Raw genomic sequence first — 26,608 nt, forward strand, 5'->3', positions numbered from 1 at the left:
GAATTGGCTCATGTAGCCGACTTTAATTTGATTTATTTCTTCTACTGAAAAAGTTACAGTAAGCTTGAATGTCTAAGAGCATATCAGTTAGTCCCATTTTCTATTTTTTTTAATAAATCGACTTAAGCTGTATTGGCACTGAAAAAGTCAAAAATAAATAAATAAATAAATAAATAAAGGGTCAACTTTCAGTTACAATTAACAGAACTATTTTACTATTCTACTATTTAATAGTATTCTTCACTAGTAAATGTACTCATTTTTCCCCTAAAAGCACTTTATTATATGCTTTACTTTTATTTCTAATATCAAAAAATTAAGTTAAATATTTCCAAAATTATCAGCCTTGTAGTAGGCATAATCTCTTGGAGTTTCTGTTATCATCATTGTATACTATTGAGACGGAATGTATTGGTTTATATAAAGAAGTAGTCCAAATGGTTAACAGAAAAAGAGAATATGTATCAATCTCCTCTAACAACTCCTTAGCCCTAATATTGGCAATTGGCAGCTTGTTCTCTCGAGAAAGATAAAAAGAAAATAGAAGTGATATGTAAGGATGTTCTTTATTGCTTTCATCTTTCGATGTTTATATAGATATTTTGATAATAAATAAAATAATATAATTAGTTAGATATTACTAAGCTATTACTAAGAGGTTGGAATAAACTATGCTTCATAAAAAAATAAGAGAGAGAAATAGAGGTAGATAGTCATTGTTGGGGTTCATTGTTACAGTCCTTATGATTTTCAATTGATTGCTGCGCCAGTGGTAACAATCATGTTCTTCCCAAAATTATTACTTAATCGATTGGTTTACATAATTGATACAAAAAGATTTAGAGATATGTGATATGTTTGGGCCGGCCGAAAATGTGAATATACATGCAACATGTCAATGTCAATATTAATCAATATTGAATGAGGAATGGAGGTCACAGAAATATAATGTTAAAGGATTGCAGATAATCTGGTAGGAGAGTGGTGAGACGTGCTATATTGGTTTATGTGATGTAATGGTTGATGAAAAAAGTATAGATAAAAAGAGAAGAAGGGGTGGTCAGATCAACATTCACAGCTTTTGTAGAAAATAGTAGTGTTCTTATGATCGAGACCCAGAAAAAAGAAAGGAAAAGAAAATATAAGTGTAAAAACTGTTCTTTATGGGATTGATTTGTTTGGGACTATATAGTTTTCTTTGAGTTAAGCTGATATCACGTTATTGAGATAATTCGATAGTTTATATAATAATAATTGTGTTGGTAATTGAATATGGGTACTTGTCCAAAACCAACTGAGCCACCAGCTTGTCAATAGATACTTAGACTGTACTAGTATAAAATATAAAAATTAACGTAAAGGAAAGAATCTCTATAAGCCTTGAAATATTGTTCAAAAGTAATTAATACGCTACAAGTCTTAATATATTATAACTTGAAGTAAAAAGATTTCTGTAAAGAAGCTGCTGAAATTGCTCTTGCTAATTATCTTATTCTATTAGCTGCTGATATATATATATATAAGCATAAGAAAATAAATGTAATATAGATCACCCTAACATATCTCTCTTTTTATTTTCTCTATTACTTTTAAGAGAATAGACTGATATTGACAATATATATTCTCTTTTATTCTTAACCATTTGAGCAATCTATCATATAAACCACTCGTCTCTTTTGCAATAACATTTATACAGTTATTTATTTGTCTTTGAACATAATTCTGTAAATAATAAGCTGTGCTGGCTAACGTGTGTGAATATACACTATAATAGCAATATTTTGATCTATCAAGAGTAAGAAAAAATATTATACTTGTAGTTCAAAAGAAATATTGCATACATATATAGAATTGAATAGACTATTTTTTTTTAAAAAAAAAAGTATACTTGAGAACTGGTAGAATACCAACTGCTTTAATAAATATATGCCACTGTTTGCTTAATAGTAGTACTTTTCTACTTACATGTCTTTTAACATACTTTGTGAAATGAAAGTAAACAAATTGTGGTTAGAAGGTTAAGGAGGCTTTCTTTATTTGTATGGCGGATTTTTAAAAAACAGTATGATCATCAGTAGTGTGATTAGAAACATAGAAAAATATATTTCTCCAAAGACATAAAAAGGTTATATAAAGCATAGTAATACTCAAATTCACCCATTGGCTGTACTACTCAATGTATTTATTAGGCAATACCAAGAGGTTTTTGATAATAGTCTGGAACAAAAAGCATATAACTTTTACCTACAACGTAAAGCCCTTTAGTTTTTATATGAATTTGTTTTGATTTGCCCAAAATAGGCCTTTTACGCCTTCTGTGCTGCGCCAGCCCCATTTTTTTCATATAAAAATTGATACAATTCCCAATTTCTTGTAATCCCCCCTCTTCCTCCTGGTTTCCCTTTGGTGGTCCTTGGTTTCCGACACGGTAAGAAAATCGCCTTTAGATGCCTATATCTTTCCATTTGCATAAGGCTCATACTGATATTTACTATGGAAACGCACCCCAGACGCGGTCTCTAGCTAAGTTTCAAAAACAATGTCCAGTCTAATAGCAGGTAAGACAATATACAGACACACACACGCCTTGACACGGTCAGCGTACTAACTACAGCCCAGTGTCTCTTGTGCTTTTTTTGTCTTGTATGCCCAGCGTCCATTCCACTGTAGCTACGGAGAGGTCCTTCACGTCATGTTCATGTATCAGGTAAGTAAATATACAGATAGATACTTTGACACAATCAACACACTAACTATGGTTCGATGCTTTCATTTTTTATGACAGTGTCCAGTGTCCAGTGTCTAGTTCCGTTTTGCTTTCGAGCATAAGTACTGTTTAAGCCCTACGCGGTTATCTGCTAGGTAAGTAAACGCATACACACACACACACATACCCACACTTTGACACGATCAACACACTAACTATGATTTAATGTTTTATTTTATTTTATTACAGTGTCCAGTGTCCCGTTTCCAGTCCCGTTTTGCTTTTGAGCATCAGTACTTTTTAAGCTCTTTGCGATTATCGGTTAGGTAAGTAAACGCGCACACGCGCACATACTTTGACATGACAAGTATATTAACCTTTTACTCTATTTTTTTTCTATTTCTACATTTGCAGTGATCCCTGAATACCTCGTATTCTATTGGTCACGATATATCAAAAGGAATATACGTAAACATTTTCATGCAAGATGTGTATATCATGGTCTTTAACAATGAGTCTCCGGGCTCATTTCCAACTCGCTCATTGTAGACGCCTTATTTATAGGGCTTGTCTTAATATGAGATTCTGGTTTTTTATTGGAAGCATTGCGCTCTTTGGCTAGTCTGGCCATTGAGTTCGCTCAAGGTGCTATGGTCTGAAATCTGATCTGTGCCTTGCGCGATTCTACTTGCATTTACTGCAGGGGAGAAGAAACCAAAAGGGATTCTGTCTTGGACTTTATTGTTTGAGATGGAGAAGCTCCAATGTTTGAACCGGAGTGGTCTTTTGGCTGCTCTGGATTGTGAACTAGTGAACTGCTTTTCCAGACATACCAACAAGTCAGTAGCCTTCACTCCCTGGAAAAGGTTATTGGAGGGTGCAATCCCCTCACCTTGTCTTGAGTTCTTGTCTTTGTGTTAAGTAGCTTCCGATGAGTCGGGTTGTTTTTACAAACTCCCTAATCCCGGTGAAAAGTTTCATCGAAGGCTAAACTTATTTATAAAAAACCAACTGATCACAAGTACCGTCAGGGAAAGTAGCTCTTAGTGTAGAGCATAACTGGTGTTAAAGACCTTCCTGAGTCAGTCATATGAAGGCGAAAGCCGGATGAAATCCACGTCAGTTTTTTCTGTGTTGTGCGGCACATAACATGGAGAAGACTGAGGAACGCAGAGGTAGCTTTATGCTATTTTCTTAGGACGTTGGATATTGGCTCTCCAGATTTTGTCCTTTGGGACATGTCAAGATTGTCACAGAAAGGTGCAAGTATAAGGGTGTATCACCTGGATGCGTAGAGTTTTTTAAATTCGTTGAGCACCTGGACGTGAGGTAATACAGGTAGATTCCAGCAGAATCGACAGATTACCCAGTACAATCGCCTGTATTTTACTGCTTCCTGTTGAAATGATCCCTGTGCTTTTCAAGTCCCTCATTGCTTAGACTTTGATACTTGTAACCCACGCTCTGGTAAACAGAACTGGACATGAGGGACGAACCCGAAGCAAAGTTAAGGTGCCTAAGTAAATGCTATGCTGTTCACTTGGGTGTCTCAGACACCTGTCCCGAGCAGTTTGGCATTAAAGCATTTCACCGATACTTTGCCGTCATGGTAAATTTGATGCCATGCCGAGTAGGCAGGAATGAGGGTTGTTGAGAAGCTTGGGTGTAAACTTGAGTGGATCGGCCTTCAAGCGCAGGTCTTGACAAAAAAATCTTTATTTTTTACTTTTTGGGATAAATCGGATACACTTTAAAAACAGACGAACGAATATTTTAATACAATATTCAGTACTGAGATCTGTTTGAATTTTTTTATTTTCTTACAAGCAAGGTATGTATATGTATATATAGACTCGTACCAACAATAGTCATCATACTTATTAAACTCTAATATATTAATAATACAACTTCTTTAGCATTCTTGGCTTAGCCGATCTTCTTTCACTTGACAACTCATGCCTAAAAACATATAAATACAAAGGTACAGTTTTTCTTTTAAAAAAAATCAATAGTTTAATGACGTTTCATTAACTTTCTTCATCTCATGTATGCAATTAAGCATTCACATGCAATTAGGCATTGCCACGCAATTAGGCATTGACATGCACTTAATATTACAAACGCCAGCCCGAGTATTGTTTTATTACATATAGGTAATCACCGCCACCTCCTTAAAGGTTTTTGAATATTAAACTCTTTTTTTTTTCACTCTTCTGGTGGAGTATTCTTATTAGATCTCTATAGAGCTAAGATCTGGGCTACTTGACAGCCTTACTATTACTATAAAAATATGCTAGGAAGCTTTATCTTCATTGAGAGCTTAGATAAATAAAGTATTCCTCATTCTCATTAGCTCATTGCTAGTGTCTTGGAACTTCCATATGACCCAAACATATCTTATCTTTCTAAATCTTTTTCTTTGTATCAATTATGTAAATAAATTGCTCAAGTCTTGACCACAAGAAGAATATAATTCTTATAGCTGGCAAAGAAATCAATTAAAAAACGCAAGAATTGTAACAATCAATGCCAACAATATCGATCTATTTCTATTTCTTTCTCTTATTCATCATTAATTATCCAAAGAAGCATAGTTTATCCCAGCATATTTATTAATTATTGAAATATCTATATAAGCATCAAAAGAGAAAAGCAATAAGGAACACCCTTACACATCACTTTTATTTTCTTTTTATCTTTCTTGAGATAACAAGCTGTTAATTGCCAATATTTGGGCCAAGGAGTTGTTAAAGGAGACCAATATATATCCCTTTCTTTCTGTTAACCATTTGGGTCACTTCTTTACATAAACCAACACAGCCAGTATCACCTTTTCAAATGTAAAGAATAATGATTCAGAAATAAGGTGAAATAAGCCCAGATTGTAAAACTATGCTTTTCTCATAATATATTAGATTTTCAATGCAAAGAGCTTTACTTATAGGGGGTTTCACCAGTTCCGGATGCTTGACTGTTAGATGTAATGATAGCTTAACCACTATTCAATAATAATCAATATCGAAAAAAACTATTGAGTACCATTAATGTCTCTTGGTTGATATGTTTTCTCTCATATATGTCAAAATTCATAGGTACAATACGCTTGATTAGAATACTCATAAATATAGTGCCTATGCCCAAATTCCCCACAATTAAGTTAGACTTCTATAATTTGGTATCAATATAGCCACTCTTACATAGATTTCTTATGTTTTATTTTTGACTTTGCTTTTCTATGAACCTGGCCATCAATTGTACATAAAGTACAAATTTTTGTAAATTTTGGTCAAGTCATGACAACTAGAGTATCGAACAATTTTTTTTTGGATACCTGGATGCTGTTTTCAATTTTTGAAGCTTCGTCACAGCCAATCGTTTTTTGAATTAAACTACCGCTACATCCAACAGTCAAGCATCCAGAGCTGGTGAAACCCCTTTTTTTATAAATACAAGTGTTTCTTTACATTAAGATTTATCGTCGTGTTGATTTCAATACATATACAATATATATGATTAAGGCTTGATTTTGTTAATGCTTTTGTAATGTGGATTCAATTGCGTATAGCTTGTAGCTTATAGGAACAAGTTTAACGTTAACCTCCTTAATAATTTTTGATTTTCTTCTTCTTTCTATTCCTTGTTCATCCCCCCCCCCTCCAACCCTTGGAATTTTATTGTACTTTATTTTATTTTTCTCTGTGTGTGTGTGTCAAGGTATAAATTCAAAAATGAAACAAAGATCTCGATCAAAATAATCTTATTTGTGTGCAACAATTTCTTTCTTCTGATCGCCTCCCACCAAATTTCTCCTTTACTTCTTTTTCTTTTATCCCTTCATAACCCTCATTTGATAGCCATCGCCACTTTTCAACACAGTAAAGCTAAAACTACAACAACAACAACAACAACACTAGTAATATTAAGGGAATTGTGCTTAATCGACATTCAACAAACTCCCCAAAAGAAAGTGCTACAGGAGGGATAATAGTCGCGGAAACAAATGGAAATATATCCGTGGTCTAGACAATCTTGTAAATATCCAGATATTATTCTTATATTTTAATTTAGTACCAATTCCTCCCCTTAACATTAACTTTGATTACCCTTTAATCTCACTTTCCTTTTGTGCTTATATATGTATATATGTATGCATGTGTATGATCACACTCAAAACATGGTCCGTGCGATTGATAAAGAAAGCCAAATGTTTCTATAGTGGAATACTTACTATATATATATATATATATAAGAATAACTTGATCATGGAATTGTAGGCAAGTTACCTTGTACTTGTAAAACCATTGCTTACAACACTCCTTTACCACAAATATAATAATAATCTTTATAGTATTGATGAGAGATCGTTATTCTGGAATAAAGGCTTTGATTCTGGGTCCCTTGAAAAGAACCCCATATTTTCTTTTCTCTCTCCTTTTCAAATAAATACATACACTCGAGTATTTAAAGAATACAATATTTGTTGTCTTGAAAATATAAACCAGATCCAAATAATAGATAATACCTACTATGAAAGAAAGGTTTTGATTTTTGTTACCTGACGGTGGGCCGTCAAATTGTAGTAACTAGTTATACCTTTAGATTGTAGTCAATCGACTGCTTAATATAACGTAAGACCGTTTGTCTTTTGGTAAGTCATTGTCTCCTGTTCTCTCTTATTAGATTAGCAATTTTTCATTTAGATTTTAATACCTAAACTTTAATAAAAAAAAGGTGATCTTTTTTATTTTCACACACGTAAAGAGAGGTATAGATAGGGCCATTGGATTCATTATTAATTATTATTACAAGATCGGAAAATACTTTGGACATAAAGTGTATATAGACAATATATTATGACTCATTTTTATTATTATTTAACCAAATAGATAAATAAAGAAGAGCTGTAGTTATAGTATATCTTTATTTATTTATATATTATTAATATAAAAAAAGTAGATGAATAGCTAAAAAGAAGAATGAAAAAGAAACTTACTCAGTGTATAGTTTGATGGTATACAGGGTGTAGATATTGTGTGTGTGTGTTTCTTTTTATTACTCAAATAGTCTAAAAATCCATCCTCATCATCATATTGTTCTTTTTTTTTAGACATTCAAGTTGTAAAGCATGTTGCTTCCACCTTTGCTGCTTGGCAAATAAGTAACATTTGAAGACTTAGACAAAGTCTGTGCAATTTCTTTGGAGGCTTCAATGCGTCTGAAAGCAATGATACTAAAGAATTGCATCCACCACCACCGTAGCAACGGCAGCAATAATATTGTTAATAATAGTATATAATGAATAATGTAGATTGGGTTTCCATATTTTATCAAAAAGTATCATTTTACACTCTCTCACAAAAACAAAAAAAAAAGACTTACCCTTGACCAGCCTTCTCAAGAGAATCAGAAATCAGAATGGCAGCTTCAGCATCACCCTCAGCACGAATGACTGCAGCCTGTCTCTCCTGCTCAGCGCGCTCGACAATAAACTTTGCACGTTCGGCCTCCTGCTGAGCAATCTGCTTTTGTTCAACTGCATTGGTAAACTCTTTACCAAAAGTCATGTGTGTCTAACACCAAAAGAACAAAATAAATAAATCAGAATACGTTATCCATTTCTCTCTTTCTATTAATCTTTCTTTTAAGGACATTTAATCTACAGTCTAAAATAAAATCATGACAGAAAGAAAACTCCCACACCAGCTTACAATTGACACATCCTCAAGAGCAATGTTGAATTCTTTGGCACGCTTGTAGAGATCCTCGCGGATCTTTGCAGAGACGACCTCACGCTGAGTAATCAACTCACTTGCATCAAATTGTGCTACGGTAGCCTTCAAGACCTCGTTACCAATTGATGGCAAGACTCTCTCATCATAGTCTTGTCCGAGGTGTTGGTAAATAGCAGGAAGCTGCGTAAGTTCAGGGCGGTGAAGAACACGGAGTGTGAGCGAAACCATTTGCATGTCCTTGGACCCAGTGGTGGTGGAAATATTGCGAGGCTTGGTGCGAATGTCAAATTGGACAGCACGCTGAAGCCAGGGCATAAGGAAGTGGGTACCTTCACCAACCGACACAGGCTTAACACCCTGAATACGATCGAAAATAACAGCACGATGACCACCCTGAACTAAGTAATGATAATAGTACGTTCCATTTACATTTAAATTGAAATTGTCAATGTAATTAGAAATAGAATTGACAGTAATATGAGATCATTGTTAATGTCAATACCAACACCTCACCTCATTACACAAAACAAAAATAAAAAAAAACAAAAAGGACAATTACCATCATACATGGATGCCTGAATACCACCAATAGCAAGACTAACAGGAATAGCAAACTTTGCAATTTTTTCAAGTACAAAAGCCATTATATTATCTTGTCAATTTTTTTTTAAAAAAAAAGAAAAAGTGAAAAGTAAGGGGAGTAGAAAGACAGGCGGCCAAACAGGCAGCCAGTCAGCCAGACATAATTATATATATATATATATCTAGAGAGAGAGAGAAAAAAAAAGGACGAAAATGCAAATAGGAAAACACGGTCTCGCGTCTTACTTAAGTGGCTGTGTTATTTTAAACATTTGTAATAATAATAATATTAAAAAAAAAAAAGAAAAAATTAAATATATATATGAGTAACAAGCAAAAAAATATATAGAATTATAGATCGATAAGAGGTGCTTCTTCTACAGGTTGTTTAGGCTGCTGTAGATGTTGGCTTGCTTGTTCGTAAGGAGGGTAGGATTGCTGAGGATGTTGCTGAGGATGTTGTTGAGGGTAGTTTTGAGCTTCATAGTAAGGTTGCTGTGGGAAGCTTTGAGAAGGTTGTTGTGTCTGGTAATAAGGTTCTGAGGGGTAATATTGAGTGGCTTCAGGAGCTGAAGTTGCTGGCTGTGTTGTTTCAGGATAAGGATAATAGCCTCTTTGTTGCTGTTGCTGTTGCTGTTGCTGAGCAGGGTATCCATTGGGGTCAGAAGAATATGACCCATTGGATTGCATAGGAGGGTAATAAGAATATGCAGATGCTTGGTTCATTTCTGAACGGGCATTGGCGCCAGATACTCGTTCCTCCAACAACCTATCGTATGACTTGACAGCCATGGCGAGTTTTTCATGCATGGATACAAAGGTGCGGTGTTTGTGTATGGTCTCGTCAAGACTTTTGATCAACTTGGGTTGGAGAGCACCAATCTGCTCATATAGTCGGTTGACCTGAGGATCATTTGATACATCACCGCCAGACGCATGCACACGTTCCATCAATGTAGAGAAAAGCTGCACGTTTTCCATCTCTACTGGTGTCAGATCATTGCTATTGATTTCTCGAGATGATGGTTGATATCCAGGCTGTGTCGGAGGAGGAGCTGAAAGCTGGAGTTCTCGTAAAGACGCAGCAATCGCAGCCGCCAACTCTGGATCTTCCTCCTCTTCATTCTGATCATTTGACTGCCGTTGCTGTTCGCGCTGAGCTGGTTCAGCCGAGGGCTTTTGTGTAGCTACATATCCTGCACCGTAGCCGTTCTTACGCTGTTCTTCTTCCTTAAGCGATAATTCGATTGCTCGTTTCATGTCTTCATCCAGATCATCTTCTCCAGAAGGTGTTCCATTTGCATGATTCTGGCTGTTAGAAGGAACAGCAGCAACAGCAGCAGCAGCAACAGGAGAAGGTGAAGAAATTATAGAAGTATTATTATTGGCCCAGGCGACATCTTTCTTGGAAACCTTGGCTAATTTGAGTTTGATGTAGCAACCATCGCATACACGCACTTCTTCCTCAATTGCTAAGTGCAAAAGTGGCATAGTCTTTGAAGAACATTGGTTGCAGAATGTATGACCGCACTGGCGGCAATGATGCTGTAAAAAAGAAAAGAAAAAAATTGGAGTTATTTATACGAAAAATATAACATGCGATGTATATATTTTCCTTACCTTTCGGTTAGTAAGAGTAAATGGAGTTCTGCATCGCTCACAGACATCAGAGTCTGTCCACTCAGGTGCCTACGGTTGATAATGAGACTCAGGTATATCACAAACAAACAAACACGCACACACACACACACATATATATATATATAATATCTACACTACAAGTTTACTTTACCGCGGCTGTTTCAAGAAGTGAGGAATTGATAGCTTCATTAATAGCAGGGAATTTGTAACCTTTTGCCTTGAGGAGGTTGTAGGTATCTGCCATGTAACTCAGCGAAGGGTTTCCCCGGGCTGCAAGGCCCCAGGTTTGAATGATAGACAGCGCCTTTTCGGTAACATCTGGGTTCTGGGTTGACTACATATTATATACATTACACACATTAATAATCCACACAAACCTTCTTTCTTTTTTCTTTTTCTCTCTTGCTTTGTATATATAAATAAATAATGCTTACAGAATGGGCCACTAGCTTGACCATTTCATCCATAAACTCCATACTGGCAACCTCTCTCACAAACTGGTCACCTCCATTTTTTACGCATGTGTCAGTTAACTAATACAAAAAACAAAAAACAAAATAGGATTTTCGATAAATAAGATAACATTACATCACAATGTAAAATAAAGTGGAGGATGTCTAGGCGGACTCTCCATTTTTTTTTTTAAAAAAAAAAAGACATTCCACTTACAGATAAAGTTGCAAGTTGAACATTAGGATTCTTGTGACCCAATCGTCTTTTGAGAGCATGCATACAATCTTTAGCATTGACCCGTTTACTGCGCAATTGATCACTAATTTCGAGATGGAAGCCAAGGTCTTCTTGGCCTACAGGTAACAACTCCGAAGTTGCTTTCTCTAACATTTCATAGTTAACACCAGGCATTTTAAAAGACAGAGTTTAATAATTCTTATCCATTTTTTTTTGTTACCAATCATCTCATCAAGAGCACTTTGGCCCCACCATAAAGAAACCATTTTAGGTAAATATAAATAAAGTTATTCGCTTTGTTTGTTTTTGTGTTTTCTCTCTCTCTTAAGAATAGAAAAAGAAAAGAGAAGAAAAAGAAAGTATATAAGACGAAGAGGAAGAGGAAGAAGAACAAAGTTAACATATGCTCAGAAAGAGGAACTTAAAACGCTTCGAATATCTCACGTGACGATTTTTTGGTAACCAACTCGGAAAAAGGTTCTGACAACCGTCATTGCTTTTTCTCATCGCCATGGATTTAACAGCATGGGTATCTGATAATGCCATGAAGGTGAGATTCTCTACTATTACCACAAATGCTACTACTATATAAAAATAAAATAAAAACCACACCCTTAAACTCTTCTCAAATAACTCGTGAAAAGAAATAAAAAAAATAACTAATGAGATTTCGATGAAGCTTTTCGGCATGTCTGAAAGGACCATGGTCAACTTTATTATTGCAACAGGTAAATTACACATACGAACTTACACACAGACATATACAGATCTATATACATACGTATTTCTTTTAAACTCTTTTTAATTTCTTCTTTTTCTTTCTTTAAATCGCAACCACCGTTCCATTAATCTTAACCTGGGATCATTTCTAAAGCCAAGAAAGCAACTTCACCTGATGAACTATTCAATTCACTCCAGGCCGTAGGATCTCCTGCAGATGACTCTGGAAGACGATTTGCTCACGAATTGTATGCGCGTGTACCTCACAAACAATCAGCCTCTTCAGTAGCTGCAGCTGCAGCCGCAGCAAAGGCACAGCGCAAGAAAGATGAAAAAGAAGCATTACGATTAAAAAGAGCAAACGAATCATTCAAGACGATCTTGGCCGATCCTGAAGAAAAATACACAGCCGAAAAAGAGGAGAAACGTCTACGTAAAAAGGAAAAAAAGTTGCGTCGAAAGGAAAAAGAAGAGAATGCGTGGGCAAGTGACGATAATACAGAAGTCATGACAACAGATCGTGAAAGAAAGAGAAGAAAAGGTACATATACAAACCCACACACACACGCATATATATATTAACAGATCATATAACTAACTAATGGATGGTAAAATCATGTATATATATAATATAATTGATAGAGAATGAAAATGAGGAACCAGAAAAGGGTGATGAAGACGAAGATATAGAGCTTGAGCGTTTAAGGGATATCCAAGAGAGAGATGCTCTTGCGGATCGTTTAAAGGAAAAGGATAAAGAACGGACAAAGAAAATGATCGAGGACAGATCGTCGATGTTGGGAAGTGAGGCTCAAAAAAGAAGAAATCTTGCCGATGACAAATCGGCGCGTATGGAGGCCTTACCCTCCATCCGTAAGCGTGCACGTGAAGAGTATGTCAAACAGCGTGAACAGCAACAATTGGAACTGTTGCGTAAAAAAGTCGAAGATGAAGAGTTCCTTTTCAGGGACCAGCGCCTCACTCAACGAGAAATCGCACAGCACGAATACAATAAGCAGGTTTTGTCGCTAGCTGATGCCCGTATGAAGATTGATACAAATGAAGACGGTTACATGATGCCAGAAGGTATACATATTATTAATCTTATTATTATTATTTAAAGAAAAAGATAAGCAACCTATTTGTAGGCTACTTACTAATATATATAAATAATTTTTACCTCACAGATTATATCACGGAAAAAGGGAAGATTGATCGCAAAAGAAAAGAAGACGTGCTTTACAAACGTTACCAAGAAGAAGAAAAATTTGTATCTGAACACGACCAATGGGAGCAATTGCAGATCCAGAAATCGGCTGCCAAAGAAGATTCACTGGAGGACGAATATGACTATGTATTTGATGAAGATCAGAAAATCGACTTTGTCATGGCAGCAAAAATGAATGAACCCGACAAAGAGGATGCTGATTTGCTGGAAAGAATTGACGAGGCAGAGAGAAAAGCAAAATCGATTGAGGAAACCCGTAAATCGCTTCCTATATACCAATATCGCGACGAACTCTTACAAGCTATCAATGATCACCAAGTACTTGTTATCGTGGGAGAAACTGGATCTGGAAAGACCACCCAATTACCACAGTATCTTTATGAAGGAGGCTACACAAAAGACAACAAGAAAATTGGATGTACACAACCCCGTCGTGTTGCAGCTATGAGTGTTGCAGCTCGCGTGGCAGAAGAAATGGGTGTGCATTTGGGATCTGAAGTAGGTTATAGTATTCGATTTGAGGATTGTACAACAGACAAGACATGTGTCAAGTACATGACCGATGGTATGCTTTTACGTGAGTTCATGACTGAACCAGATCTGGCTTCCTACAGCTGTATGATTATTGATGAGGCACATGAAAGAACTTTGTCAACAGATATTCTGTTTGGTTTAATCAAGGTAAATTAAATAGAAAGATACATACATTCATAATAAAAGAATGAGTCTATAGTGTGAATGTGTAGCTAATTTACAAAGGATATTGCTAGGATATTGCTCGTTTCCGACCTGATCTCAAACTGCTGATCTCAAGTGCAACCATGAATGCCCAAAAGTTCTCTGAATATTTTGATGATGCTCCTATCTTCAACATCCCAGGAAGACCTTATCCTGTAGAGATTTACTACACAAAAGCCCCAGAAGCCAACTACTTACGTGCTGCAATCACACAAGTCCTTACTATTCATGTCACTCAAGGTAGAGGCGATATTCTTGTATTTTTAACTGTAAGTCAAAATATAGATACACTCAAGTATATACCTCATTTTTATATATAAATGCATATAGATGTATAAATGTATACATTAAGCTCATAATTCCCTACTTATTATATTAAATTACTTGATTTTTTTTTAAAAAAAAACATCAGGGTCAAGACGAAATTGAAGCTGCCAACGAAGCCCTTACACAGGCATGCAAGGCTCTAGGTAGCAAAATGGGTGAATTGATCATTTGTCCAATCTATGCAAACCTTCCTTCAGAAATGCAATCGCGCATCTTTGAGCCTACACCTGAAGGCGCACGCAAAGTCATTCTAGCAACCAACATTGCCGAAACCTCAATTACTGTGGATGGTGTAACATTTGTCATTGATCCTGGATTTGGCAAACAAAAGTCCTTTAATCCTCGCACAGGCATGGAGGCGCTGACTGTGGTACCATGCTCGCGTGCCTCTGCCACACAGCGCGCTGGTCGTGCTGGTCGTACAGGTCCTGGAAAGTGTTTCCGACTGTTCACTCAGTGGGCATTTTACAATGAAATGGAGGAGAACACAGTCCCTGAGATCCAGCGTGTCAACTTGTCAAATGTGGTTCTTTTACTCAAAGTAAGATTGGGGTTTTTTTTAATTGCCTTTTATTATTATTTGTGTTTGATAGATGTATTGACCGATTAAGATAAAAAAACAAAAACAAACCACTCACCAAATTCTTGTATTTGTTTATACTTCTTTTTTCTTAAAATTTAGAGTTTGGGTATTAACGACTTGGTAAACTTTGACTTCTTGGATCCTCCTGTGGAAGAAACTATGATTCGCGCTCTCAGTCAATTGTATGCATTGGGTGCACTCAATGACCGTGCCGAACTGACCAAATTGGGGCGCCGCATGGCTGAATTCCCCATGGACCCAACATTGTCAAAGTCAATAGTAGTCGCAGAAAAATACGAATGTACTGAGGAAGTGGTTTCTATTTGTGCCATGCTGTCTGAGCAAAGTTCATTGCTGTATCGACCAAAAGACAAGAAGCTATTGGCTGATACTGCACACCAGAACCTCGTAAAGCTTGGTGGTGACCATTTTACACTCTTGAATATTTGGTCGCAGTGGGTAGAGACAGATTACTCCATACAATGGTGCTATGAGAATTTTATTCAGCACAAGACGCTTGAACGTGTACGTAATGTGCGCGACCAGTTGGTCCAGCTTCTGGATCGTGTTGAGGTACCTTTGATTACGAACCCTAATCCTGCAGACATTGTTCCTGTTCAAAAGGTAAGACATGATCTATCTATATGCATAATTTATATTTGTAGCTCTTACACGAGTAAACTTTTCAGGCAATTACTTCTGGGTTCTTTTTCAATGCAGCAAGACTCAATAAATCCGGAGATTCTTATCGGACTGTCAAACAAAACCAAACTGTGCATATTCATCCTAGCAGTAGTATGCTCGAGAAGAAACCAAGATGGCTCGTTTACTATGAGCTGGTACTGACAAGTAAAGAGTACATGCGCCAAGTCATGGAAATTGAACCAAATTGGCTACTTGAAGGTATTTTTTTTATAAATGTGCATCTACTTTTATTTTCTTTCTTTCCTTCATACTGAATATGTATATTTTATAGTCGCACCACATTATTACAAACAAGCAGATCTTGATAATTTGGACGACAAAAAAAAGATGCCAAAGAAAGGACAATAGTTATAGTTAATGCTTTAATGTAAATAGAAATAACAAAAAAATAGCAAAATATCAATGCTTTTCCCTCTCTCCCTCCAACCTTAATAACCCAAAAACAACAAAAGTTTCTATCAGTGTGAATCAAAGAGACCTGTGTGAACACTAGCCAAGATCATCACAATACAGGCAAATGAAAATACAAGCCCTACACCAATAAAGCTTCCCCATCCAGCCTGGATGATATTTACTTGTCTAGCAAGATATTTTTGATTCTTAAAATATTTTCCGAGCCCACCAAGGAATAAGATGAACCCAATAGCAATAAAAGTGTAGCCGATCCCGAGTCTTATGTTCTTTGACTCCCAATCAGGTTCAGTGTCTTGGGCATCAGGAAAACGAAACTTCAATAATACTGTAAAGCCTGTGATGAATATTATAAGTTAATTACTAGAATGAGTGCGACCAGAGCTTTACCCAAGATAACAAGAGTACATGAAAAGCGGAAAATGGTCAACCAGTTTCGTTCATTGGCCAGTTGGTCGCGCGCAACGCTTACTTTGTTTGGTAAAAGAATTGAGGCATCGTACCAAGGTTCCCAAAGTGATTGTCTAAATTCCTGGGTGGAGGAACATTCAGTAGGATTGTCAAACGGCATAACAGAATGTCAATCGCATTATCTTATGACGACACTTTGTAAGATCTAACGAAAAGGTGCGGATACTTAACATTTTTTTTTATTCAAAAGAAATTAATCAGTGGCTTGATTTTTCCTTTCTTTCTTTTTTTAAATTAAATCAACGTTATTATAGCGATGGATAGTGTCCAAGACGAATCCCAAACGACGTTGACAAGTAACGAACCTACAATCGAAGCAACCAATGAATCGAGCGAGATTCCTACAGATCACCAACCGAGCACGATTGAAAACAATACACACGATATGACATTTACGCTAGGTGCTGATGGACAAGTAGACATTGAAATGAATGTCAAAAAACCTCCCACAACTGCTGCACCAGGCCCATGTGAGCAATGTCATGATCAGACGTGGAAATATAAATGCCCACGGTGTGATATGCGGACCTGCTCTCTTGCGTGTGTAAAACAGCACAAAGCAGAAAAAGAATGCTCAGGAGAGAGAAGCAAGACTCACTTTGTTCCCATGAAGCAGTACACAGAAAGAGATATGATGAGTGGTAAGAATAGTTCCAATTTATTTTTCTCTACACACATACTGAGATATATATATATATAAAGCAAGATTTTTTTTTATAAAAAAAACATTTATTTATTCAATTGTTCTTACATATTTGGATTTGATGTATAGATTATGTTTATTTGGAAGATACCAGTAGAAAATCGGATACCCTTACCCGTGAAAGACTCAGAGCATTTCCAGAAAACAACGGAGGAAAGCATATAGATTCACGGATAAAACACCTTGTTCGACAAGCACGTCAGTTGGGTATCAATTTCGATGTCCTTCCAACTGGCATGTCTAGGGCCAAAAGTAATACATCAAACTATAGCTCAAAGTAAGAAAATACAATATCATTTTCTTCAATTGAATGTACCCGCGCTAACCTGCATATCTACTGTAGTAAAAAACAGATATACTGGTCAATTGAATGTATTTTTTGTCACAAAGATCGGCGCGAGCGTATACTGGATCATTCGTAAGTTGGTTAGTTGTATTTTATTTTTATCTTTATCTTTATTTTCTTGGAAAGATTAAATAACTCAACCAAATATATATATGTATATATATACGTATATGTGCATGTGGGTATATATAAGAATTCCTTCTGGTATGCCGCTGAGATCATTTTTTGAGAACATGCTCTTCTCCGAAAGACCCATCGGAAAGACACCTTACAGTCTGTTCCGTCACCAAGTCCAAGATTTTGTCGATGCAGGAATGGGACGGTATGTCATCGGCTTGAAGAAAGAAGGTCTCCCAAAAAAGTCATTTGTGAACATTACTTCCTATCTGGATAAGCCCATAAACGAGTCTCTTCGTGGTGAGAGGATCATTGAATTCCCCACATTATATATATGGCTCGAAGGAAATGTCGAACCAGAAATTGAGCTGCTAGACAAAGAAGAGTATACTCCCAAAATAGCAGACAAGCCAAAGGGAAACCGTAATGGTGAAAAACCTGCGGAAGAGGTCGCTATTCAAATGCCTATGGAGGCATCTACAGAAGAACCACCAAAGTCAAAAACGCAAGATATTTGAAAGTTTCTGTTATTTTTTCATGTATCTAGATAATAAAATTCTATAAAGAGTTTTTCATTTTGTAATGATAATAATAGCAGTAATGATAATAATAATATTTGACCTATCAATGTCTTTTATTATTTTATCATATCGCCATATCGTGCCTGTAAAGTATAAGAATAGATAACCTATCTCTTAAGCCGAATGACATCTGAACTCAAGTTCATATTCATCTTAATACCCATCCAATGTTTAGCTTATTTCGTCAAAAAATTGATCTTAGGCTGTAATCCAAAAGGAAGTATTTTGAATGTATGTTACACAACGCATTGAATAGGTAGTATTTAAGCATTGTGCCCGAAGATGAAGATTTATAGCCAAAAATCAATCTTTGGACTAAGGGCGATGTTGTCTAAAATTTTATGTTAATGGTATCGATTTATTATATGTTGATGTATTCTCAACTATTGTGATTTAGTTATTTTTAATAAAAACAATAATTAAGTAGAGCTTAAAACTGTTATATTTATATGTATATTGTTAAAACCGAACTAACTCTTTGTTTTTGTATTTAAGCGAGGTAGACCGGTTGACCCCATTGGTACAGTTTAGGAAGCAATAATCATACTATTCTAAGAAAGAAGAAACTGTTTGCCTAAGTTTATTTAAATATCTTATTCTTATAAAGATTTAATATTAAAACGAAAACGATTCATAAAAAATGGAAAACTTTGATTAAAACAAAGTAGCAGTAGTATCACTCGTGTAGTTTAGTTTCTTTTTTCTTTATTTCATATGCTGTATACTCATCTCCTAGCATTTATGATAATACTTCTTCCTAAAGTTTCTTATATGGCTTTTATATTGTTATCAATTTAAGTATTTACTACCTGTTTATACTACCCATTTGGCTAAATTTATGAAAGCCTTTCAAATTTCTATAACTGTCTTGATAGCTAAAAGTTCTCTTGTGCAAATTTGATTGCTATATGGTGTGACATTTGATCCCTAACTTTATCTACTCATCAACTGTTTATTTCAATTGGGTGCATAGTTACTATTGACTACAATATGTCCAAAAGTCAGAGATTCAATTGATAGTTAAATGCTTACTTGTTCCCATGGCTCATCTCAATTGGGGACATAATTATATCACGAGTTACGTGGGCAAGAGTAATTCATGAACTTGTTTTAAAAAAAACATAGAAGGACAGAATGTAAGTCATGCACAGAGTATCTTTATTTCTTTTTAATAATATGTATGATTGCCATATATACGGGTACTTTCTCTAGAGCATATATAACTTACAAAGCATCAACCACAGTAGCCAATCTTTCAAAGAAAGTGATTAAATTTCAGTTTCATATATTGATACTATACTTATAAGCTTTTATTTCTATAAAGTGTTATATATTTATATAACCCAATAACAGATGGAGTTACATAGTATCTACACAAATATTTCCAGCTTTAATGGTTAACCGAACTATAAAAAAAATCAATGTTGTACAGTTCAAAGATATCATCACCAGAGAGATATATTGTAGTTTTTTGTTTGTTTGTCTTCTTCTTCTTAAAAGAAAGCCGTATATTTGAAGTATTCAAATTACAATATCTTGATACTACTACACATAGTACAATATATAGATTTCTTCCTGCACAAATATCATATTATCTATTGTATCTCGTAACATTTGATTGCTTTTAGGAGATGTTTTTTTAAGCTTTTAAGGAGCTTAGAATATGAGCGAATTCCATATAAGTTCTATGTATCATAATTTATTCTATTCTTAATATATATAACAAGTTATAGATGTCAGAGGGTTTTCTTTTCTCATCACTATGAATCGGAACTAGGAAGCGAACCGCGCACCATGTAAAAATGTCCACTAATTTGTTTTGCTTCTTTCAACAGAGCCCTGCCTCTCACTTCTTCTGGGTCGTTCTTGGGCTTGTCTTGTCGTAATTCCATTCCAATACGTTCTTGCCAGATATGAGATAAAGGTTTAATTGTACCGTATTCATGGCGCTGAATAGGCCCCACAAAAGCAGAGAGCTGGTTCACATCCTTTTTGAGTTTCTCGAATGCATCTGCTGATGATGGTGCTCTCAGCTGGGCCAAGCGAAACAAGCTCTTAAACTGTTCATCTGACATGGTCTGATGATCATTCTCTAAGAGGGAACGAACAGACCATGTGGCCGAGAGTGGCTTTGGAAGATTATAAATGAGCCTTTAAGCACTTGTTTTTTTTTTAACTTCTAAATTAACTCCTACCAAACCATCCTTGTCGGTAATGCGAAGACTAGCTGGAATATAAAGTCAATCCTGGTGTTTGAGTTGAATCCAGAATACCTTTAGAAGTAAATTGTCTACGCAAAGCTAGTGTAGATCGAGCGAAGCATGTCATTGAAGATGAAGAAGGAAGAAAGGTCCAGGTGATACAATGACGGTCACATTCTCCTCATTTAGCTGCTCTCTCCTCCTTCATGTCTTGTCTACGACTTGTCTCCCTTCCCAATCTCTTCATTTAACTACCATCTCTTTTTTGGATTGAGTCTTACAGTTGATCATGAGCTCATCAGAACAGAGTACACTTTTACTTCAAAGACAACTAAGAGGCGAGATGGCAATTTTTTTTTTGATGTAAAATAGCGGTTTCTGATGTACTTTTAGATCTTCAAAGGAATCCTGTCGAAGGCTTCTCTGCCGGTCTCGTGGATGATAACATTTATGAGGCAAGTATGCACTTTTAAATGTTAGTTTTGATAACTAACATTGGCGAATCATTTTAGTGGGAAATTCTAGTTATGGGTGCACCGGATACACTTTAGTAAGTTGATAGTGCGAGGAACTGTCAAAAAAAGATATAGAGGATCTGTATATTTATGCTTATATCGTAGTGAGGATGGATTCTTCAAGACTCGCCTCTCTTTTCCCAGCGTGAGTTCTGGATCCCAACTGTTATATAGCAACATATTAAACAATTTCTTGTAGAGTTATCCAGTTATGCCACCTACTATGAGATTTATTACAGAAATGTATCACCCAAATGGTAAATATATTTTACATTCTTATGCTTTGTCTTTCAGTAACACACGGACAGGCACAGATGTGCATACTATCAAGGGGACGATCTTTTTTTTTTCTTCTTCTTATTTTGGTTATTAATTTCAATTGTTTCCATAGTTTATCCGGATGGTACAGTCTGTATTTCTATTCTTGTAAGTAAAATGATTGGATATCAAAGATCGTGGCATTCAATTTTTTTTATGATGTACTATCAGCATCCTCCAGGGGATGATAAATATGGTTATGAAGATGCCAATGAGCGTTGGTCGCCAGTTCACACTGTAGAAACTATCCTTTTGTCTGTAATATCGATGCTCTCTAGCCCTAACGATGAATCTCCAGCTAATATCCAAGCAGCAGTAAGACACATTTATTTTTTATTTATTTGTATATATACGCATATATTTCTATCAAAATAAAATAGAGTATTTGCTAATTCTTACATTTGTAGAAGGAATATCGTGACGACTACTCGCAGTTCAAGAAGAAAGTCCAGCGCTTGACAAGACAATCTGCTGAGATGCTGTAACCACCTTTTTTTTGAATTCTAATACTGCAACATACACATTTATTCATAAACTTATAACATACACGCCTCTATTGTTGTGTGAAGAGAATTGACTGATGGAACCAGAAGATATAGAGACAAACTACAATATTAATTCTTAAAAATGGTCCGATAATTCAAAAAAGTATAAATTATGCAAACGAGTACACAATGTAATAATATAGAGAGATAGCAATGATTCTTGTACGTTAACGTTAAATAAAGTTTGAATATCAAAATCGGTCTTAATACTGCGCAAGTACTTCAAGACCATTTATCGAGTGAAGAAAGAGGGCTAAGACTATATTCTTAAAATCTTCATAAATCGTATTTTCTTTTATCATTAAGAAAAAAGCGGTGGTTCTGATGGGGATTTTGGAAAGTACCATAAGTATTTTCCAAATTCGCAATCGGAATCACCACTCATTTTCCCTAGTCTATTGTGTGATCATATGTTTAAGCTCATGCTAGATTACTTGGAAAAGACCTCTAATGAGATACAGTGCTTCTACTGCCGTTTGGACACTTTTTTGAAATCATTGGTCACTTGTTTAAACTTCAATTGGTCATTTTTTTGACCTTCAATTGGTCGTTACTGAGACGTTTTATTTTCTCTTTTTCTATGAAGACGGCACCGGTAGAATTTTTGGCTGGCAAGGTCAGGAAGCACCGAGTTACGTTGAGGATAAATCATTTCGCTTAAAAAAATTGACAGATCGAAAGTATATCAAAAATCAAGAAGTTCAGGTTGAAACAAGATCTCCAGCCGACACTGGGATGAACGAGGCTGAGCCTAAGAAGGAAAGAGATCCGCAATATAACGTTTATACGTTCGAAGATCGCAAGCGTTATTTTTATTTTTTAAAAGAAAAACTCATGAAACCAAGGCAAGCAGCCATAGCAGCCAATGTCAATTACGACACTGCTCTCAAGTGGAAACAAACATATGAGGATGATCCTGAGAGAAATATCCCAGTTAAAAAAACCGATAAAACCATATATAGAATAGTCAGCCAGCTAAATGAAGCCCATGAGTCTCATTTAATCAATTTTTTTGACGAAGATTCTACGGCAACAATTCAGGACACTGTAGAGGACTTGACTGCGAAGTTTGCGGACTTGGATATAAAAAAGTCGAGGGTAGCCGAGTTTATGAAGGAGGAGTGCAACCTTAGTATTAAAGTTTTAAGTCAACATCCTGTTGCCAGAAACAAAGAGGAAACCCTTGAGAAACGAGCAAATTGGGTTGAGAAGTGGATTCAAAATGGTATGGACTATCTCAAGAACTGTATATTTGTTGATGAGTTCGGATTTGATATCAACATGCGTCGTAGTCGAGGCTGGTCACCACACGGTTCAAAGTCAATGACTGAGACTTCGTCGACAAAAGCTACTTCGCATAGTGTTCTTGGTGCAATTTCGGCAATCGGTGTTATGAATATGAAGCTAAGAGAGACTGGAAATTTGAAGAGAAGGAAAGTGATGGGAGCTACAAAAAGAAAGGCTCCTGAGGATCAATTGTCTGTACCCAAAGGTACTACAGGTGAACATTATCTTCAGTTTATTAGTGATTCCATGGATATCATGGACGAGTTTTTAGAAATGAAAGATTACTTTATTATTATGGACAGTGCTCCAATTCATGTCCCTGAAATAATTGATCCAATAATCATACAGCGAGGCTACACCCCAGTGTACCTTCCACCCTACTCGCCAGAATTAAATCCAATCGAATAATTCTGGTCCATCATAAATGCTAAAATAAGACAAATCAAGCTTAGTGATATAGAAACTCTTACTACTAGAATAATTGAGGCTAGTGAAGATGTGCCAATTGTTCATATTGAAAACATTGTTCAGCATTCAGTAGATCAGTTTGAAAATTGTCAAAATAAAATGCCCTTATAAACTTTTAAAGAATGACCAATGATTTCAAAAAAATGTCCAAATGGCAGTAGAAGCACTGTAAGTTCACGAAATAGCTTTTTCAAAGTTGCACAGGTCACAAAACCGAATAAGGTATTTGTCTTGAGAATTTTTTTTTTCAAGTGAACCTACGGACTGACTTTAATTGAGTTTTACCCAAAGTAGCAGTCGTGTTGAGTCTGTGTTTGAGGTATTCATCAACTTAAGATAAGGAAACGATCGTTATGACGAGAGACAAAGCAACCATCATGACTTTGTTAGCATATATATGTATAAATAATTGGAGAAATATAATATCTATATGGCTATCATATATATGTGCTTTTATTTTCAGGGTTTTTACTGTTATAAAGCATGAGCTACATTATATTTACTTATATTTAAGCTTATTTTATTAAAACAAATATATCATTCAAAAACAGTCCAATATGCTTACTACCTCAATAATGCCCATAATAAAGAGTATACTTTGATCTCGTTGTAAGTGAGAGTCTGCAGAGGCATGGAGAACATTTTACATCATGTAATCAAATGGTAAACACAGCTTGACACATGAGTTTACCCTTTTGATAATCGTATCTTAATCCTTTGGGACAGATCCTCTGAACAAACAGGTGCGTAGAGGTTCCCATACTCTTATATCAGGGCAAGTTCATTCTCCGTAGTCCACTTTTTATAGTATCCCTTTGGCTTTAATTTTATACCGTGCAACTTTCTCGCAGTTATTTACTTCTCTTTTTTCGGCGGATGAGCGTAACTTTCAAAGACTAGCTTGTTGTTAATAGTTATGAGAGTACCTTTGAGAGTGATTGAGGGCATACCTGTTTATATATAAGAGTGCAGTATATCAAAACTTTGAAAAAAAAAATCCCAAAAATACGCCTTACAGATGTGTTTTAATGTATGAATATTTTGCATATTCGGTAATTCACTTTGCCTACACCGATGGTTTAACGGACAAGACACTACGGGAAAAAAGGGCGAATTTAGAAGAAATTTTAGGGGCAGGTTTTCGACACACTTCTTTCTTTTAAAGTATGGCATTACTTTTGAGCTACAATAATAGAAAAGAAAAGCAAAGATATTGAAATTGAAACGTTTTTATATGTAAATATAAAAAGGCGAGAAAGAAATAGTGCTTAATCAAAATTTCATTTTAAAATACACTTTAAACCACGGAAAATATTGCGCAAATCTCACTAAAATTATCTCCACCCCTTTTTTTTTATCATAGTGTAGGTGGCAACATATCTTTTCTCTGTGATTATCTTTTAAAGTAAATTTAAAATAAAACTCATTTGTGAAAGGTGTAATATATCTAATTGTAAGACTTACTACAATTTTCTTTTGCTGCGAATGCTATCAATAAACATGGTTACAAATTGACATACATGGCTTTACATTCATCATTTTTGAGACTTATTCAAGAATGTTGGCTTAAAATTATGAAAGAATCTAAAATAATAATACAAATCCTAGTTTAAATTGGTATAATTGCCTCTGTAATCCAAAAAAAAGAGCTAGATATAAAGCGAGCGAAACTATATTATTGACCAAAGGAAGGAATAATATCCTCAGCCATAACATTGGAATTATTGAGGATACAATAGGCTCTCCCCCTATTTTAGATGAATCCATTTGAGTGTATAAAAATTAGATAAAGAGTATTACGAAACGAGTAAAGAATAGAAAATAAAACATAAAACATAAGCTTATTGACTGACGTTAAGCCATTTATCTTTATGTTATCAACAACCGTTGACGTATAATACATTTGTTTAAAGCGAGCTTAATTTTATCAGGTCCCATGCTCTTTATTATTACGAAATTACAATCATTACTAGTGTATGGTCTTGCATTACCAATATAGGAACGATTGTTTTCCAAGTTCATATTCTTGTCTATCAGTCAATTGATACGAGATACACTGCGTTGATGTGTATGTAGAGACAAAACTTACATTGGTACAACATCAAGAATATTGTTAGAGGTATTGCACAGATATCTGTGCCTAGGTAATGAACCATTGCCAGATACAATGTGTAAAATATTAACAGTAAAGCAAAAGAAAGTCAAATCCGTAAAATAATTTTAAGCATTTTTAAGTATAAACTTAACTAAAATATTCAGACTTGTTCCAAATGATAATATTACTAATATTACTAATAAGAATGTCAATTCTCATCTTTGTCTACATACAACATCACTTTCTATAAAGGTCGTCGTGTCTATTTTTCACTTTCTTTTATCTTTTTCAAAGCGATTTAATGTTCAGGATGCCAACTAACAATTTAGGCTTTAACTATACTACCAATTAACCTCAAAATGGCTTTCGAATTTGTATGTTTTTATTAGATTCCTGCAATTCTTTAAAGGATTAGGTATCCAACCTTTCTCATTCTGAATTTAAGAAAGGAGAAAACTCTGGTGAGCAAATAAGATTTTTATACTTTACTTTATGTATTATTTACTAAAGTCACAAAAGTATCAAGTCTATTAAAATTTTAATTCTAACAGTATTAAACAAGTAATGTGTTTAATGGTTCAATATAATGACAACGCATGTTATCCATTTACTTTATTTACCCAGCTAGACTTCTTCCCGAGGTTGTTCGGACTGTCTATAACGCATTATTCTTTTTTCTTTTCCGGTGCCGTTCACGTCATTTGTGACAACCAAAAGTGAGACGGGTCACCTTTTGGTGTCCGATTCTCCGCCATCTTTTGTTTCTTTCCCTCCCATATTCAGTGCGCCTTACTACCAAGATAGTACCTTTACAAAGACGCATTCTTCCTTACGCGCCCTTTTTTTTATAGTTTTTTATCTGTTTTTGACTGTTTACCTGATCTGTGGGCGTCAATA

The 26,608-nt window shown here is 35.4% G+C and overlaps 7 protein-coding genes across 7 annotated transcripts; 3 read left to right on the forward strand and 4 right to left on the reverse strand.

Annotated features, from left to right (window-relative positions):
• Positions 1–3,218: 3,218 nt before the first annotated feature.
• On the forward strand, positions 3,219–4,361 carry PHYBLDRAFT_149736 (hypothetical protein; the record flags this gene model as incomplete). The annotated part of the gene is made up of 6 exons (XM_018432329.1): positions 3,219–3,252; positions 3,311–3,352; positions 3,411–3,623; positions 3,683–3,743; positions 3,906–3,967; positions 4,183–4,361. The coding sequence occupies 6 exons, from the start codon at positions 3,219–3,221 to the stop codon at positions 4,359–4,361; spliced, it is 591 nt and encodes a 196-aa protein (XP_018287380.1).
• A 1,201-nt stretch (positions 4,362–5,562) lies between these two features.
• On the reverse strand, positions 5,563–7,009 carry PHYBLDRAFT_172592 (hypothetical protein; the record flags this gene model as incomplete). Its single annotated transcript, XM_018436831.1, has 5 exons — positions 5,563–5,705; positions 5,737–5,872; positions 6,039–6,141; positions 6,811–6,835; positions 6,991–7,009. The coding sequence occupies 5 exons, from the start codon at positions 7,007–7,009 to the stop codon at positions 5,563–5,565; spliced, it is 426 nt and encodes a 141-aa protein (XP_018287381.1).
• Positions 7,010–7,810: 801 nt separating this feature from the next.
• PHYBLDRAFT_149737 (hypothetical protein) lies at positions 7,811–9,083 on the reverse strand (the record flags this gene model as incomplete). The annotated part of the gene is made up of 4 exons (XM_018432330.1): positions 7,811–7,937; positions 8,087–8,277; positions 8,416–8,837; positions 8,999–9,083. 4 exons carry the CDS (start codon positions 9,081–9,083, stop codon positions 7,811–7,813), a joined length of 825 nt encoding a protein of 274 aa, XP_018287382.1.
• Positions 9,084–9,313: 230 nt separating this feature from the next.
• On the reverse strand, positions 9,314–11,715 carry PHYBLDRAFT_182939 (hypothetical protein). The gene is made up of 6 exons (XM_018438696.1): positions 11,573–11,715; positions 11,332–11,498; positions 11,097–11,195; positions 10,814–10,996; positions 10,642–10,710; positions 9,314–10,566 (listed from the first exon to the last, which is right to left on the reverse strand). Exons 1-6 carry the CDS (start codon positions 11,616–11,618, stop codon positions 9,373–9,375), a joined length of 1,758 nt encoding a protein of 585 aa, XP_018287383.1. The 5' UTR covers positions 11,619–11,715; the 3' UTR covers positions 9,314–9,372.
• Positions 11,716–16,432: 4,717 nt separating this feature from the next.
• PHYBLDRAFT_172596 (hypothetical protein) lies at positions 16,433–18,219 on the forward strand (the record flags this gene model as incomplete). The annotated part of the gene is made up of 5 exons (XM_018436832.1): positions 16,433–16,673; positions 16,790–17,176; positions 17,308–17,515; positions 17,582–17,656; positions 17,778–18,219. 5 exons carry the CDS (start codon positions 16,433–16,435, stop codon positions 18,217–18,219), a joined length of 1,353 nt encoding a protein of 450 aa, XP_018287384.1.
• A 1,823-nt stretch (positions 18,220–20,042) lies between these two features.
• Positions 20,043–20,610, reverse strand: PHYBLDRAFT_66687 (hypothetical protein; the record flags this gene model as incomplete). Its single annotated transcript, XM_018441675.1, has 3 exons — positions 20,043–20,411; positions 20,478–20,509; positions 20,556–20,610. The coding sequence occupies 3 exons, from the start codon at positions 20,608–20,610 to the stop codon at positions 20,043–20,045; spliced, it is 456 nt and encodes a 151-aa protein (XP_018287385.1).
• A 114-nt stretch (positions 20,611–20,724) lies between these two features.
• On the forward strand, positions 20,725–22,065 carry PHYBLDRAFT_135921 (hypothetical protein). The gene is made up of 8 exons (XM_018429754.1): positions 20,725–20,821; positions 20,877–20,938; positions 20,996–21,033; positions 21,104–21,143; positions 21,198–21,255; positions 21,390–21,424; positions 21,488–21,631; positions 21,724–22,065. The coding sequence occupies exons 1-8, from the start codon at positions 20,773–20,775 to the stop codon at positions 21,799–21,801; spliced, it is 504 nt and encodes a 167-aa protein (XP_018287386.1). The 5' UTR covers positions 20,725–20,772; the 3' UTR covers positions 21,802–22,065.
• The last annotated feature ends 4,543 nt before the right edge of the window (positions 22,066–26,608 follow it).

The sequence above is a fragment of the Phycomyces blakesleeanus genome, assembly GCF_001638985.1.
Source record: "Phycomyces blakesleeanus NRRL 1555(-) unplaced genomic scaffold PHYBLscaffold_22, whole genome shotgun sequence".
Lineage (NCBI taxonomy): Eukaryota > Fungi > Mucoromycota > Mucoromycetes > Mucorales > Phycomycetaceae > Phycomyces > Phycomyces blakesleeanus.